Source organism: Anas platyrhynchos, chromosome 9, assembly GCF_047663525.1.
Source record: "Anas platyrhynchos isolate ZD024472 breed Pekin duck chromosome 9, IASCAAS_PekinDuck_T2T, whole genome shotgun sequence".
NCBI lineage: Eukaryota > Metazoa > Chordata > Aves > Anseriformes > Anatidae > Anas > Anas platyrhynchos.
This window is the reverse complement of record NC_092595.1, coordinates 12,287,672-12,302,744: the sequence shown is the minus strand read 5'-3', so window position 1 is coordinate 12,302,744 and position 15,073 is coordinate 12,287,672. Positions and strand designations below refer to the sequence as shown.

Sequence of the window (15,073 nt, the reverse complement as noted above, 5' to 3'; positions counted from 1 at the left end):
AGGCTGTGTTTCATAATGGCGATTTCTTCCAGGCAGTTATTCCACCCTTCCCAGACAACAAAGTACCATGGAAAACGGAGTGAAGGTCAGCAATGCCACAGTATCCCTGTCACAAGGAGCTTTGCTAAACAAAGTTAAATGCATACCAGCATAACAAGTACACTGACCCAACAACATCTGGTGATACACAGAGTAAACCCTGCTGCCCTTTTCCTTGAAGCCACAGTCGAAACGAGATCAATGGGACACTCACCACAGACAGTGCCAGCACTCCAGTCTCCCAGAGCAACACCTGCCTCAGCACAGGCTGCAGCATAGGCACCCAGGGCGTTGCAGAGCTGCTCCGTGCTGCCATTCGTGGCACAATGGTCATAGACACAGCTCTCAAAGTACGTCTCGGGTGGCAGAACTGCGTGGCATGGCTGGAACGGGCCACCGGGTTGCGTGAGGATTGCACACTCCTTGTTAGCTGCCTCCTCCGCAGAGGGGGAGCAGGATGGAGGTGTTACAGGGGTTGGGTCACACCTGCAAAGCAGACAGACGTCAGAGACACAGAAGCAGGCGGCTGAGGCACCTGTGACCACACCAGCTTGGCAATAGCACCGTGCTCATGCCCCGGCCCACCCTCTCTGGGGTCAGGAGCAGCGACATGCAGTGTGTGGAGTAGGACACAGGGCCCGGCATGGAGGTCACCCAGGGCCCCAGGGCACAGAGCCTCCGGGGAGACAGCACCATGCACCCTGATCGTGTGGTGCGGCCTGGGCACTGCCACTAGCAAGCCAGCCTTGAGGACAAAGGGGAACAGCCACACGTCAGGAATCCAGCTGCAGACAGCACATCCCACGGGTGGATGCAGCACAGAAGCGAGACGCAAGAGCCATGTGCCTGCTGCTGTGGAGCCTCCATACGCTCCCTCACGCTTTCCCACAACTGCCTCCTGCTACCTGCCCCGCGCGTGACTAACACTACCAACCCTCCTTCCTCGCGCTGCTCACAGCTCCCCTCTCTCATGCTCCCCTTTGTCCGTCATCTACGCGACACAACAAGCACTCACGGCCACTCGTCATCCGGCACCCTCCAGCTGTCTCCAAAGTCATTGGTGTCAGGCACAACGACCCCATCGGGTCGTGTGAAGTCGTCCTCTTGTCTCCCGGTGTATGTTCCACACAACCCACACAGCTTGCCCTGGTGCTTCTCGGACACCCTCACAAGGAGCTCATGGTCCCCGTTGAACTGCACCTGCAGGCCCAGCTTGGTAGAGACCTGCACGTAGGAGCCACTCAGAGAAATGGTCACACCGGGGGCTGGAGAAGCAGGCAGGGAGGCCAGAGCACCGTTGATCTGAACAGGGAGGAGAGGGGGAGAGAGAAGCATAAAGACGGGCCCTCCGCTGCCAACTCACTGCTCTTCACTGTGGTGGTGCCAGGGCCCACCGAGCCACAAGCGCTGACGGCATGAGGAACCGCGCCCAGCCCTACGAGAACAGCAGCTACCCCACGGACAGCACACAGAAAGCTCGGGACAGCAGGCAGAAACGCTGTTGCTGCGCCAGCCGTCCTGTCTGCCCCACTCACAGGCTCGCTGTGCTCTCGTGGGAGCACGCCAGCAGGTTCAGGCAACATCAAGCTCTTTGGGGGAACCGTGCTACTAATGGTACTTTGGATATCTGTGTTCCCAGGCCTAACAGTGAGGGGCGCTTACGTAGACTGCCTTGTTCTTGCGCAGTGCAATGTGGAGGCCTTCCATGGACAGCGCGACGGAGTTCAGAGCCGTCCAGCTCAGGCTGCCCCGATGTTCGTTGCGCGTGGTGATGCTGAAGCCGAGGGAGGAGTTGTCACAGGCCGTCACCACGGTGTAGTTGCAGGAGCCCTGGAAGTGGTGAAGCTTCCCGTCGAAGGTGCTGTAATGCGGGTCGCCGTAGATGTGGCAGAGAGCTGTGCTGGCTGGGTAACAGCCCGGCTGGCCGTCCTGGATCTTGCAGATCTCCTCCTCACCACAGGACAACTCAGAGCAAACCATCTGGCCGTTGGCTTCACACTGGCACTGCCTAGTGCAGTTCTCGTCCACCAAGTGCTCTCCTTCCTGCAGGCAGAGAAACCCGGAGCCCCATCACGTCAGGCAGGGAAGTAGAGGCAAAGCAGTGCCTCGGGAGGGGAGCGAGACGCCACAGGGTTTTCACTCACGCTGTAGTAGTTGCCCTCAAAGAGGCAGCCACAGTTGGCCTCGGGCACGCAGGCGTCTCCGCTGAGGAGGAAGCCAGAGGTGCACGCGCAGCCCTCCATGCAGGGCTTGGAGCAGTTCTGCGGGGCTTGTTGGTCAACGCAGGTGGCAGGACAGCCAGTCATGCAAGGGTCATAGTAGCTGTTGGCAGGGCACCGCAGGGCTGCAACGGGAAGGGGACAGTTAGGACCTGCAAAGCCCTCCAGGAAGGGGCTACCTTCTGGGAAGGCGAAGACCACCGAACGAGTCGTTGATCGCTGCTTTGCCAGAGGTACTGGGCACAGGGAGAGGCCCGCTTTCCTCTGGCAACTCCAAGGCAGGTACTCACGGCAGAAGGTGGCATTCCTCCAGGGGAGAAGAGTCACGCCGGCTGCCTGGCACGCGTCAGCGTAGGCCTCCAGGGCACCACACAGGACCTCCTGGCTGCCACTCAGGGCACAAAGGTCGTAGGAGCAGGTGTCAAAGTAGCTCTGGGGGTTGATCACGGCATGGCAGCTCTCAAAAAAGCCTGGGCTGGCAGTCAGTATGCCACAGAACTGCTCCGATTGGTAGAGCTTCTCCTCTTCCGCACTGCAGGGTTCCGGGGGTGGGGGCACACCGCAAGAGGGGTCACCGTCGGGCACCTTCCAGCTCTCCCCCAATGCATTGGAGTCTGCGGCTTGCTGCCCGTCGGGCATCATGTAGTCGTCCTCTCGCCGGCTGTTGAAGTTCCCGCACATGCCGCAGGTCAGGTTGGAGTAGGTGGTGGGCACCCTCACCTCCACCGAGTGGTCGGCGTCGTAGGACACTCTGAGGTTGAAGTCCGTCTCCAGGACGATGTAGCGGCCGCTTGTGCTCACTCTGATGGCTCCTCCTGCTGCACTCACCGGCAAGGTCCGGCGCACACCGTTCACCTAGGGCAGACGCACCGCAATGGACCGTGGTCTCTCTGGGGCCCTCGGCCCCACAGGACCACGAGCCCCGCTCGCACAGACACCCCTGCAGCTGCACAGCCATACATCTGCTGCACTCTGGGGACCCATTTAGCAGAGAAGAGGGAAGACCCTGCCAAGAAAAGCCAGCCCTGCCTCGCACACACACCGTGCTTGAGCCAGCCCAGCTCCTTACCAGCACTTGGCTCCTCTCCTGCTTGACTATTGCAATGCGCTCTCCGTACACCTCGACCAGGACTTCGCGCACGTACGACACTCGGGGGTTGCCACGATGCTCGTTCTTTGCCTCAACATTGAAGTAGGGCACAGAGCTGTTGGAGCACACTTTGGCCAGGGTGTAGGTGCAGTTCCCCATGAAGTCGTGCGTCACCTTGTCAAAGGTAACGTAGTGAGGGTCACCGTGGACGTTGCAGATGCCATATGTGTGTTCAAGGCACTCGGGTTTCCCATTCTGCACACCACAGTACTGGCCCGCAGGGCATGATGCGCTGGAGCACTGGACTTTGCCTCCCCGCGTGGGACACGTGCACTTTGTGGAGCAGCTGTTGTCCGTCCAGAACTCCGAGCCCACCGGGTAGTGCTGCCCATTGTGCCAGCACCCGCACTGCTGGCTGGGCACACATCGGTCATTGTAGAGCAGGTACCCGCTGTCGCACACGCAACCCTCCACGCACGGCAGGCTGCAGGTGACGGGAGCCATAGGGTCAACACAGGTGGCAGGGCAGGCTGCAGCACAGGGCTCGTAGTGACTGTTGGCTGGACAGGTGATGGCTGCCAAGGCAAAAGGAGTAGCAGTGAAACCATCGGTAACCCTACACTCAGAATGCCCTCAAGGTAGGCAGGCTTCACCGCATGTTTTGGAAACTGGCATCATCACCCCGTTCCCACCATGCCCCCACGTGATGCCTTCCGCAGGGAAAGGACCACGATGGGGATCTGGTGGACAAAGGGTGCTCCTTGCCATGGCGGCTGGCCAGCCCAGGGAAATGGGGTGCTTCCCTGCTTCTGACTTACGGCAGAATGTCGCGTTCCTCCACGCAGGGAGCTTGACACCAAGCGCCCGGCAGGCATCCGCATAGGCCTGCAAGCTGTTGCACAGGGCCTTGTCATCCAGCCCCAGCTCACACAGGTCGTAAAGGCAGGTGTTGAAGTAACCGCTGGGACTCAGCACGGCGTGGCACACCTCAAAGGGGCTGCTGCTGTCAGTGAGGAGTCCGCAGAAGCTGCTGCTGGCAATGACTTGCTTGTCGGCCTCACTACAGGCTGGCGGGGCGGGCTGTCCGGCTGAGCAGCTGTGGAAAGGCAGGGAGAAGGGCCCCTGGGTTAGCTGTGGGCTTCTTCTGGTGCCGCCTCCTCCCCTCGCGCGACACGTCCCCGCACCTACGCGGGGGCCACACGCACCTGCTGTCGTTGGACACCTGCCAGCTGTTACCCAGGCTGGTGGAGTCTGGCTCCAGCACCCCGTCCGGGTTCAGGAAGTCGTCTGCTGCCATCCCGTTGTAGTTCCCACACATGCCACAAACCTTCTGCCCAAAGGTGCTCGGAAGCGTCACCTCCACCAGATGGTTCCCATCAAACTTCACTCTCAAGCCAAAGTCTGTCGTGACCACAGTGTAGAAGCCGCTGGACGAGACCTGCACGCCTGCCGACGGGGTGCAGGGCAGCACCTCTGCCACTCCGTTGACCTGCAAGGACACCAACCAAGAGAGGGTTGGAGCAACCCGTTTGGCGCGGCTCTCTGTCCTGACACAGCCCCGACGTTGCTCCCCCCTGCGCTTACCGTCACCACGCCGCCCTTCCCCAGCCTTATGCGCTGGCCATACACATCGACATCCACGTACTGGACGTAGGACACGCGCGTGTTGCCTCCCCTGTGCTCATTGGCCGCTTCCACGTTGAAGTAGGGCAGCGAGCTGTTGCTCTCACACAGCTTGGACAGGGTGTAGGTGCAGGTGCCCATGAAGTGGTGTATTTGATTGTCAAAGGTGTGGTAGTGAGGGTCTCCTTCCACCACACAGGTCCCTGACAGAGGAAGGACCAGAGGAAACGTTCAGTGATGCACCTCCTGCCGCCTCCTCTCCACAGCCCACCCTGACCGAACACTGCAGCCCCGTGACTCGTCTGCTCCACTCACCTGAGCCTGGCGAGGGTGTTGGTGTCCCAGGTGTTGGTGTGCTGGTGCCAGGCGTTGGAGGCCCATCGCCTACGAGAGACACAATGGCACATGTCAATCAATCCCCCTTGACCAGATCCTCTTCAAGGCAGAAACTACATTGACTGCCACGACAAGCAAGCTGCCCTTTCCCAAGCCGGGTGATGAGGTACCTGGGCAGTATCCCTTTTCAATGGACAGATCATCCAGTGCCACGTCGCTGCGGAAATCTTCCCCCCATTGTCCCTCGAGGACAATCTAAGGGAAGGGATGGTTTGCAGCATTAGCTCCAGCCACAAACACTGTGTGCCATTTCAAAGCACACCCCGTCTCAGATGGCAGTTTGAGCCTCTGCCCTCACCTGCATGTTTCCTGTGCTGTGCACCGTGACCTCTCCCAAGTACCATATGTCCCCGTGGTTCCCAGTTGCTTCCCAAACCTGCAGAAGTTCTTTGTCCCTAGTCACGTACACCCGCAGGGCCATTTCTTCAGCCACGCCGTACATGTGGTACCAGAAGCGGAAGCAGTGCGGACCCGTTGAGTTGCACACCGGGCTGACCAGCTGAGACACCAAGTACGGGTAATAGGAGCTCCCATGCAGGTAGATGTAGTAGCCGTCTGAAACAAAGTGCCAGCCACACTGTCGCACACCATCAAATCTAGACAAAGCACCCAGGAACAACCCACGCACAGTCGTGGGAGCGCCTCCTGCTGCAGTTTAAGGCAGGCAAAAGGAGCAAAGAGAGCTCCTTCACTAGCCACAACCCCCCAGCCCCAAGTCTACCTACAAACCGTGCTCCCAGAGGACGTGCCAGCTCTATGGCAACGGCATCACCTCCAAAGCACCACCATCATCCTAGCATGGCTCTGCAGCTTTGGGGCCCACTCATCGTTGGCTTCTGGAGAAGCCAGTGTCTCCTAGAAGAGACCCGTTCCTCTTCCCCCAAGACAGTCTGCCATCAAGCTTTGCATTACTTCTCCCCTTGCACGACAGATCGTTGCCTGTCCTGGCAGTACCACAGACTGATTCCCACACCTGAAAAGCTTCCTAAAGAAAGGCTCTGGCCCTGGGGGAGACTGCTACAAATGGCTCTGGATCAAATCCAGGAAACATTCGGCCTGTATTCGCTGTTGGAAAAGGTTTGTTGCCATCTTCCTAAGGACACCCCTCGGCCTGAATGACCGTCACAAGCTGGCTGCTGCTCCTACCTCCTGTTGTGTGGTCGAAGGAAGGGCCGGTATCTGGCGATGGTGTTGGCCCCTTGTGCCTTGTCCAGTCGATGCTGCTGGACGCCTCCTGGACCCACTCACAGAGGTCGACGTCAAATGTGCAGTTGAAATTGCAGGCTGTTGGCAAAGCTGGATACGGTGCGGAAAGGAAAGCAGAGTTTCTAAAGTAAGGGTGGGGCCACCTTTTCCCAGTGTCCCACAGGGCACACCAACACCCCTGGCGTGCTCATGGCCGGGTGAGGATGGCCAACCAAGTGCAAGTAGGCAACATCGTGGTGTAGTAGAGATCAACCTGAGGACAGGCAGGCTGAGGAGCAAGGCTGTTCCCAGGACATTGTCCCTATCCCGGGCATTCCCCAATGTTCATTGGTGAAGGCTTCTTCCTCTCTCCCTCCTCTGGGTCCCCCCTTCTTCTCTCCACCTCTACAGGTGGTACCTTGCTATGCCTCCCAGAAGGTCAGGGGCTCTGTCTTGGGCTGAATACTATCAATGATTTCCTACAACATTAGGGCCTTTCTGCCTTATCCGTGAAGCAGCACAGCACTTCAAATAAGAGAGGGACAGTCGTCAGTAGGGTCTTAGTCATCTTTGATGGGCAGTGGGATGCCGTCCTCTAACATCCCTCAAGCAACGTCTGCCTTCCTAATGCCAAAACGCTGATGACACTACACCCTGGACAGGCCGCTTCCACACTAAGCACAAGCAATGCTGTCAGGAACACAAGAACATTCTGGGCAGGACTCCTCTGGCAGAGAAGGCAAGCCTCCCTGGACTGCAAGTCTAGGAAGTATTGTGCACACTCAGCAGATTTCCTGTGGCAATGAGAGGGTCCAGGATCTAGACCTTAGCCACAAGACTTAAGGACAAGGAACGTAAAAGAAAAGAACACCCATGATCTCTGACTTTTCAATCCCACAGAATCTGTGCGGGAGATCGTCACAGCTCAGTCATGAAAACAAACCCAAATGGGACACTCACCACAGACAGTGCCAGCACTCCAGTCTCCCAGAGCAACACCTGCCTCAGCACAGGCTGCAGCATAGGCACCCAGGGCGTTGCAGAGCTGCTCCGTGCTGCCATTTGTGGCACAATGGTCATAGACACAGCTCTCAAAGTACGTCTCGGGTGGCAGAACTGCGTGGCATGGCTGGAACGGGCCACCGGGTTGCGTGAGGATTGCACACTCCTTGTTAGCTGCCTCCTCCGCAGAGGGGGAGCAGGATGGAGGTGTTACAGGGATTGTGTCACACCTGCAAAGCAGACAGACGTCAGAGACACAGAAGCAGGCGGCTGAGGCACCTGTGACCACACCAGCTTGGCAATAGCACCGTGCTCATGCCCCGGCCCACCCTCTCTGGGGTCAGGAGCAGCGACATGCAGTGTGTGGAGTAGGACACAGGGCCCGGCATGGAGGTCACCCAGGGCCCCAGGGCACAGAGCCTCCGGGGAGACAGCACCATGCACCCTGATCGTGTGGTGCGGCCTGGGCACTGCCACTAGCAAGCCAGCCTTGAGGACAAAGGGGAACAGCCACACGTCAGGAATCCAGCTGCAGACAGCACATCCCACGGGTGGATGCAGCACAGAAGCGAGACGCAAGAGCCATGTGCCTGCTGCTGTGGAGCCTCCATACGCTCCCTCACGCTTTCCCACAACTGCCTCCTGCTACCTGCCCCGCGCGTGACTAACACTACCAACCCTCCTTCCTCGCGCTGCTCACAGCTCCCCTCTCTCATGCTCCCCTTTGTCCGTCATCTACGCGACACAACAAGCACTCACGGCCACTCGTCATCCGGCACCCTCCAGCTGTCTCCAAAGTCATTGGTGTCAGGCACAACGACCCCATCGGGTCGTGTGAAGTCGTCCTCTTGTCTCCCGGTGTATGTTCCACACAACCCACACAGCTTGCCCTGGTGCTTCTCGGACACCCTCACAAGGAGCTCATGGTCCCCGTTGAACTGCACCTGCAGGCCCAGCTTGGTAGAGACCTGCACGTAGGAGCCACTCAGAGAAATGGTCACACCGGGGGCTGGAGAAGCAGGCAGGGAGGCCAGAGCACCGTTGATCTGAACAGGGAGGAGAGGGGGAGAGGGAAGCATAAAGACAGGCCCTCCGCTGCCAACTCACTGCTCTTCACTGCGGTGGTGCCAGGGCCCACCGAGCCACAAGCGCTGACGGCATGAGGAACCGCGCCCAGCCCTACGAGAACAGCAGCTACCCCACGGACAGCACACAGAAAGCTCGGGACAGCAGGCAGAAACGCTGTTGCTGCGCCAGCCGTCCTGTCTGCCCCACTCACAGGCTCGCTGTGCTCTCGTGGGAGCACGCCAGCAGGTTCAGGCAACATCAAGCTCTTTGGGGGAACCGTGCTACTAATGGTACTTTGGATATCTGTGTTCCCAGGCCTAACAGTGAGGGGCGCTTACGTAGACTGCCTTGTTCTTGCGCAGTGCAATGTGGAGGCCTTCCATGGACAGCGCGACGGAGTTCAGAGCCGTCCAGCTCAGGCTGCCCCGATGTTCGTTGCGCGTGGTGATGCTGAAGCCGAGGGAGGAGTTGTCACAGGCCGTCACCACGGTGTAGTTGCAGGAGCCCTGGAAGTGGTGAAGCTTCCCGTCGAAGGTGCTGTAATGCGGGTCGCCGTAGATGTGGCAGAGAGCTGTGCTGGCTGGGTAACAGCCCGGCTGGCCGTCCTGGATCTTGCAGATCTCCTCCTCACCACAGGACAACTCAGAGCAAACCATCTGGCCGTTGGCTTCACACTGGCACTGCCTAGTGCAGTTCTCGTCCACCAAGTGCTCTCCTTCCTGCAGGCAGAGAAACCCGGAGCCCCATCACGTCAGGCAGGGAAGTAGAGGCAAAGCAGTGCCTCGGGAGGGGAGCGAGACGCCACAGGGTTTTCACTCACGCTGTAGTAGTTGCCCTCAAAGAGGCAGCCACAGTTGGCCTCGGGCACGCAGGCGTCTCCGCTGAGGAGGAAGCCAGAGGTGCACGCGCAGCCCTCCATGCAGGGCTTGGAGCAGTTCTGCGGGGCTTGTTGGTCAACGCAGGTGGCAGGACAGCCAGTCATGCAAGGGTCATAGTAGCTGTTGGCAGGGCACCGCAGGGCTGCAACGGGAAGGGGACAGTTAGGACCTGCAAAGCCCTCCAGGAAGGGGCTACCTTCTGGGAAGGCGAAGACCACCGAACGAGTCGTTGATCGCTGCTTTGCCAGAGGTACTGGGCACAGGGAGAGGCCTGCTTTCCTCTGGCAACTCCAAGGCAGGTACTCACGGCAGAAGGTGGCATTCCTCCAGGGGAGAAGAGTCACGCCGGCTGCCTGGCACGCGTCAGCGTAGGCCTCCAGGGCACCACACAGGACCTCCTGGCTGCCACTCAGGGCACAAAGGTCGTAGGAGCAGGTGTCAAAGTAGCTCTGGGGGTTGATCACGGCATGGCAGCTCTCAAAAAAGCCTGGGCTGGCAGTCAGTATGCCACAGAACTGCTCCGATTGGTAGAGCTTCTCCTCTTCCGCACTGCAGGGTTCCGGGGGTGGGGGCACACCGCAAGAGGGGTCACCGTCGGGCACCTTCCAGCTCTCCCCCAATGCATTGGAGTCTGCGGCTTGCTGCCCGTCGGGCATCATGTAGTCGTCCTCTCGCCGGCTGTTGAAGTTCCCGCACATGCCGCAGGTCAGGTTGGAGTAGGTGGTGGGCACCCTCACCTCCACCGAGTGGTCGGCGTCGTAGGACACTCTGAGGTTGAAGTCCGTCTCCAGGACGATGTAGCGGCCGCTTGTGCTCACTCTGATGGCTCCTCCTGCTGCACTCACCGGCAAGGTCCGGCGCACACCGTTCACCTAGGGCAGACGCACCGCAATGGACCGTGGTCTCTCTGGGGCCCTCGGCCCCACAGGACCACGAGCCCCGCTCGCACAGACACCCCTGCAGCTGCACAGCCATACATCTGCTGCACTCTGGGGACCCATTTAGCAGAGAAGAGGGAAGACCCTGCCAAGAAAAGCCAGCCCTGCCTCGCACACACACCGTGCTTGAGCCAGCCCAGCTCCTTACCAGCACTTGGCTCCTCTCCTGCTTGACTATTGCAATGTGCTCTCCGTACACCTCGACCAGGACTTCGCGCACGTACGACACTCGGGGGTTGCCACGATGCTCGTTCTTTGCCTCAACATTGAAGTAGGGCACAGAGCTGTTGGAGCACACTTTGGCCAGGGTGTAGGTGCAGTTCCCCATGAAGTCGTGCGTCACCTTGTCAAAGGTAACGTAGTGAGGGTCACCGTGGACGTTGCAGATGCCATATGTGTGTTCAAGGCACTCGGGTTTCCCATTCTGCACACCACAGTACTGGCCCGCAGGGCATGATGCGCTGGAGCACTGGACTTTGCCTCCCCGCGTGGGACACGTGCACTTTGTGGAGCAGCTGTTGTCCGTCCAGAACTCCGAGCCCACCGGGTAGTGCTGCCCATTGTGCCAGCACCCGCACTGCTGGCTGGGCACACATCGGTCATTGTAGAGCAGGTACCCGCTGTCGCACACGCAACCCTCCACGCACGGCAGACTGCATTTATACGGTGCTAATGGGTCAACACAGGTGGCAGGGCAGGCTGCAGCACAGGGCTCGTAGTGACTGTTGGCTGGACAGGTGATGGCTGCCAAGGCAAAAGGAGTAGCAGTGAAACCATCGGTAACCCTACACTCAGAATGCCCTCAAGGTAGGCAGGCTTCACCGCATGTTTTGGAAACTGGCATCATCACCCCGTTCCCACCATGCCCCCACGTGATGCCTTCCGCAGGGAAAGGACCACGATGGGGATCTGGTGGACAAAGGGTGCTCCTTGCCATGGCGGCTGGCCAGCCCAGGGAAATGGGGTGCTTCCCTGCTTCTGACTTACGGCAGAATGTCGCGTTCCTCCACGCAGGGAGCTTGACACCAAGCGCCTGGCAGGCATCCGCATAGGCCTGCAAGCTGTTGCACAGGGCCTTGTCATCCAGCCCCAGCTCACACAGGTCGTAAAGGCAGGTGTTGAAGTAACCGCTGGGACTCAGCACGGCGTGGCACACCTCAAAGGGGCTGCTGCTGTCAGTGAGGAGTCCGCAGAAGCTGCTGCTGGCAATGACTTGCTTGTCGGCCTCACTACAGGCTGGCGGGGCGGGCTGTCCGGCTGAGCAGCTGTGGAAAGGCAGGGAGAAGGGCCCCTGGGTTAGCTGTGGGCTTCTTCTGGTGCCGCCTCCTCCCCTCGCGCGACACGTCCCCGCACCTACGCGGGGGCCACACGCACCTGCTGTCGTTGGACACCTGCCAGCTGTTACCCAGGCTGGTGGAGTCTGGCTCCAGCACCCCGTCCGGGTTCAGGAAGTCGTCTGCTGCCATCCCGTTGTAGTTCCCACACATGCCACAAACCTTCTGCCCAAAGGTGCTCGGAAGCGTCACCTCCACCAGATGGTTCCCATCAAACTTCACTCTCAAGCCAAAGTCTGTCGTGACCACAGTGTAGAAGCCGCTGGACGAGACCTGCACGCCTGCCGACGGGGTGCAGGGCAGCACCTCTGCCACTCCGTTGACCTGCAAGGACACCAACCAAGAGAGGGTTGGAGCAACCCGTTTGGCGCGGCTCTCTGTCCTGACACAGCCCCGACGTTGCTCCCCCCTGCGCTTACCGTCACCACGCCGCCCTTCCCCAGCCTTATGCGCTGGCCATACACATCGACATCCACGTACTGGACGTAGGACACGCGCGTGTTGCCTCCCCTGTGCTCATTGGCCGCTTCCACGTTGAAGTAGGGCAGCGAGCTGTTGCTCTCACACAGCTTGGACAGGGTGTAGGTGCAGGTGCCCATGAAGTGGTGTATTTGATTGTCAAAGGTGTGGTAGTGAGGGTCTCCTTCCACCACACAGGTCCCTGACAGAGGAAGGACCAGAGGAAACGTTCAGTGATGCACCTCCTGCCGCCTCCTCTCCACAGCCCACCCTGACCGAACACTGTAGCCTCGTGACTCATCTCCGGGAGACAGAGCTAGTGGAAAACTGTCAACACTGGACTTTCTATTACAGTGCCACTCCATATCACTTATATCCCTCAGTGCTTCAGGCACTGCTGCCCAGAGCAGTGATCCCACCCTAGCAGCTTTGAAAGGGTCCGAGTAGTGAATGTCTGTTACCACAGCAATTGAGTGACACAAAGAAAGTAACAGCCTCTCCAACGCAAATGCTCCCTTTGTCCCCTAATGGTAGTGAATAAGACTGAAACAGCTAATAACAACTGCAAAAAAGGGGGCAGAAGGCTCTGATACCTGAGCTTGGCACAGGTGTGGTTGGTGGCAGTGTGTGTGTAGGCTGTGTTGTGCTGTCTGGCAACGGAGTCAAGGCTGTTGGAGGCAGCGGACCTACGCATAGGCAGAAGAGGTCTGTGTCAACATGGAAATTTTGTTCCAGGCAGCTGGTCTGCCCTGCCCAAACACCCCAACGCCATGACAAGAGAAGTGCAGGGAAGAAAGCACACAGGGATCACTCCTCAAAAAGAGGCACACTACTTGCAGGCTGTGCCACCAGCATAGCTGGGTGATAAAAGGAGAAGCATAGCCCCTTCCCTACAGCCACTCTGTCCTTCAAACGGAGGCTTTAAAGGCAAGGACCTGAACAGTTGCCACAAGCAGAAGGTGGGCATGGGACAGGACAGAACCTGAGCACCATGTGAGTCTTGCTGATGATGGCTACCATGTTTGCCCAGTGTCCCACATGGCACACCTACATCCCTGGCATGCTCGTGGCCAGGTGAGGAGGCCAACCAAGTGAAAGTACTTGAGCCCAGCACTTAGCACAGCCAGTTAAAAAAAACACGGACAGGAATTAAACATACCTGTGCTTGTCGCAGGTGAAGTTGTGTGGGGAGGCTGCGTTGTAGTACCTGGCAAGGGGGTGGAGGTTGGAGGAACCGTTGAACCTACAGTGAGAAAGTGGTATAGAGGCTGTGTTTCATAATGGCGATTTCTTCCAGGCAGTTATTCCACCCTTCCCAGACAACAAAGTACCATGGAAAACGGAGTGAAGGTCAGCAATGCCACAGTATCCCTGTCACAAGGAGCTTTGCTAAACAAAGTTAAATGCATACCAGCATAACAAGTACACTGACCCAACAACATCTGGTGATACACAGAGTAAACCCTGCTGCCCTTTTCCTTGAAGCCACAGTCGAAACGAGATCAATGGGACACTCACCACAGACAGTGCCAGCACTCCAGTCTCCCAGAGCAACACCTGCCTCAGCACAGGCTGCAGCATAGGCACCCAGGGCGTTGCAGAGCTGCTCCGTGCTGCCATTCGTGGCACAATGGTCATAGACACAGCTCTCAAAGTACGTCTCGGGTGGCAGAACTGCGTGGCATGGCTGGAACGGGCCACCGGGTTGCGTGAGGATTGCACACTCCTTGTTAGCTGCCTCCTCCGCAGAGGGGGAGCAGGATGGAGGTGTTACAGGGGTTGGGTCACACCTGCAAAGCAGACAGACGTCAGAGACACAGAAGCAGGCGGCTGAGGCACCTGTGACCACACCAGCTTGGCAATAGCACCGTGCTCATGCCCCGGCCCACCCTCTCTGGGGTCAGGAGCAGCGACATGCAGTGTGTGGAGTAGGACACAGGGCCTGGCATGGAGGTCACCCAGGGCCCCAGGGCACAGAGCCTCCGGGGAGACAGCACCATGCACCCTGATCGTGTGGTGCGGCCTGGGCACTGCCACTAGCAAGCCAGCCTTGAGGACAAAGGGGAACAGCCACACGTCAGGAATCCAGCTGCAGACAGCACATCCCACGGGTGGATGCAGCACAGAAGCAAGACGCAAGAGCCATGTGCCTGCTGCTGTGGAGCCTCCATACGCTCCCTCACGCTTTCCCACAACTGCCTCCTGCTACCTGCCCCGTGCGTGACTAACACTACCAACCCTCCTTCCTCGCGCTGCTCACAGCTCCCCTCTCTCATGCTCCCCTTTGTCCGTCATCTACGCGACACAACAAGCACTCACGGCCACTCGTCATCCGGCACCCTCCAGCTGTCTCCAAAGTCATTGGTGTCAGGCACAACGACCCCATCGGGTCGTGTGAAGTCGTCCTCTTGTCTCCCGGTGTATGTTCCACACAACCCACACAGCTTGCCCTGGTGCTTCTCGGACACCCTCACAAGGAGCTCATGGTCCCCGTTGAACTGCACCTGCAGGCCCAGCTTGGTAGAGACCTGCACGTAGGAGCCACTCAGAGAAATGGTCACACCGGGGGCTGGAGAAGCAGGCAGGGAGGCCAGAGCACCGTTGATCTGAACAGGGAGGAGAGGGGGAGAGAGAAGCATAAAGACGGGCCCTCCGCTGCCAACTCACTGCTCTTCACTGCGGTGGTGCCAGGGCCCACCGAGCCACAAGCGCTGACGGCATGAGGAACTGCGCCCAGCCCTACGAGAACAGCAGCTACCCCACGGACAGCACACAGAAAGCTCGGGACAGCAGGCAGAAACGCTGTTGCTGCGCCAGCCGTCCTGTCTGCCCCACTCACAGG

The 15,073-nt window shown here is 58.9% G+C and overlaps 1 protein-coding gene across 1 annotated transcript in view; it reads right to left on the bottom strand.

Moving 5' to 3' along the window:
* Positions 1–15,073, bottom strand: part of FCGBP (Fc gamma binding protein) — a 59,158-nt gene that overhangs the window by 22,445 nt on the left and 21,640 nt on the right. Inside the window, exons 27-52 of the mRNA XM_072042540.1 lie at positions 14,551–14,837; positions 13,750–14,021; positions 13,391–13,474; positions 12,825–12,917; positions 12,192–12,433; positions 11,813–12,096; positions 11,426–11,703; positions 10,587–11,182; positions 9,808–10,372; positions 9,443–9,642; positions 8,961–9,341; positions 8,314–8,600; positions 7,513–7,784; positions 6,514–6,663; positions 5,666–5,922; positions 5,478–5,562; positions 5,287–5,355; positions 4,933–5,174; positions 4,554–4,837; positions 4,167–4,444; positions 3,328–3,923; positions 2,549–3,113; positions 2,184–2,383; positions 1,702–2,082; positions 1,055–1,341; positions 254–525 (exon numbers count right to left, since the gene is read on the bottom strand). Coding sequence (XP_071898641.1) covers positions 254–525; positions 1,055–1,341; positions 1,702–2,082; positions 2,184–2,383; positions 2,549–3,113; positions 3,328–3,923; positions 4,167–4,444; positions 4,554–4,837; positions 4,933–5,174; positions 5,287–5,355; positions 5,478–5,562; positions 5,666–5,922; positions 6,514–6,663; positions 7,513–7,784; positions 8,314–8,600; positions 8,961–9,341; positions 9,443–9,642; positions 9,808–10,372; positions 10,587–11,182; positions 11,426–11,703; positions 11,813–12,096; positions 12,192–12,433; positions 12,825–12,917; positions 13,391–13,474; positions 13,750–14,021; positions 14,551–14,837 — 7,507 coding nt within the window. The remainder of the gene's footprint in view (positions 1–253; positions 526–1,054; positions 1,342–1,701; positions 2,083–2,183; positions 2,384–2,548; positions 3,114–3,327; positions 3,924–4,166; positions 4,445–4,553; positions 4,838–4,932; positions 5,175–5,286; positions 5,356–5,477; positions 5,563–5,665; positions 5,923–6,513; positions 6,664–7,512; positions 7,785–8,313; positions 8,601–8,960; positions 9,342–9,442; positions 9,643–9,807; positions 10,373–10,586; positions 11,183–11,425; positions 11,704–11,812; positions 12,097–12,191; positions 12,434–12,824; positions 12,918–13,390; positions 13,475–13,749; positions 14,022–14,550; positions 14,838–15,073) is intronic.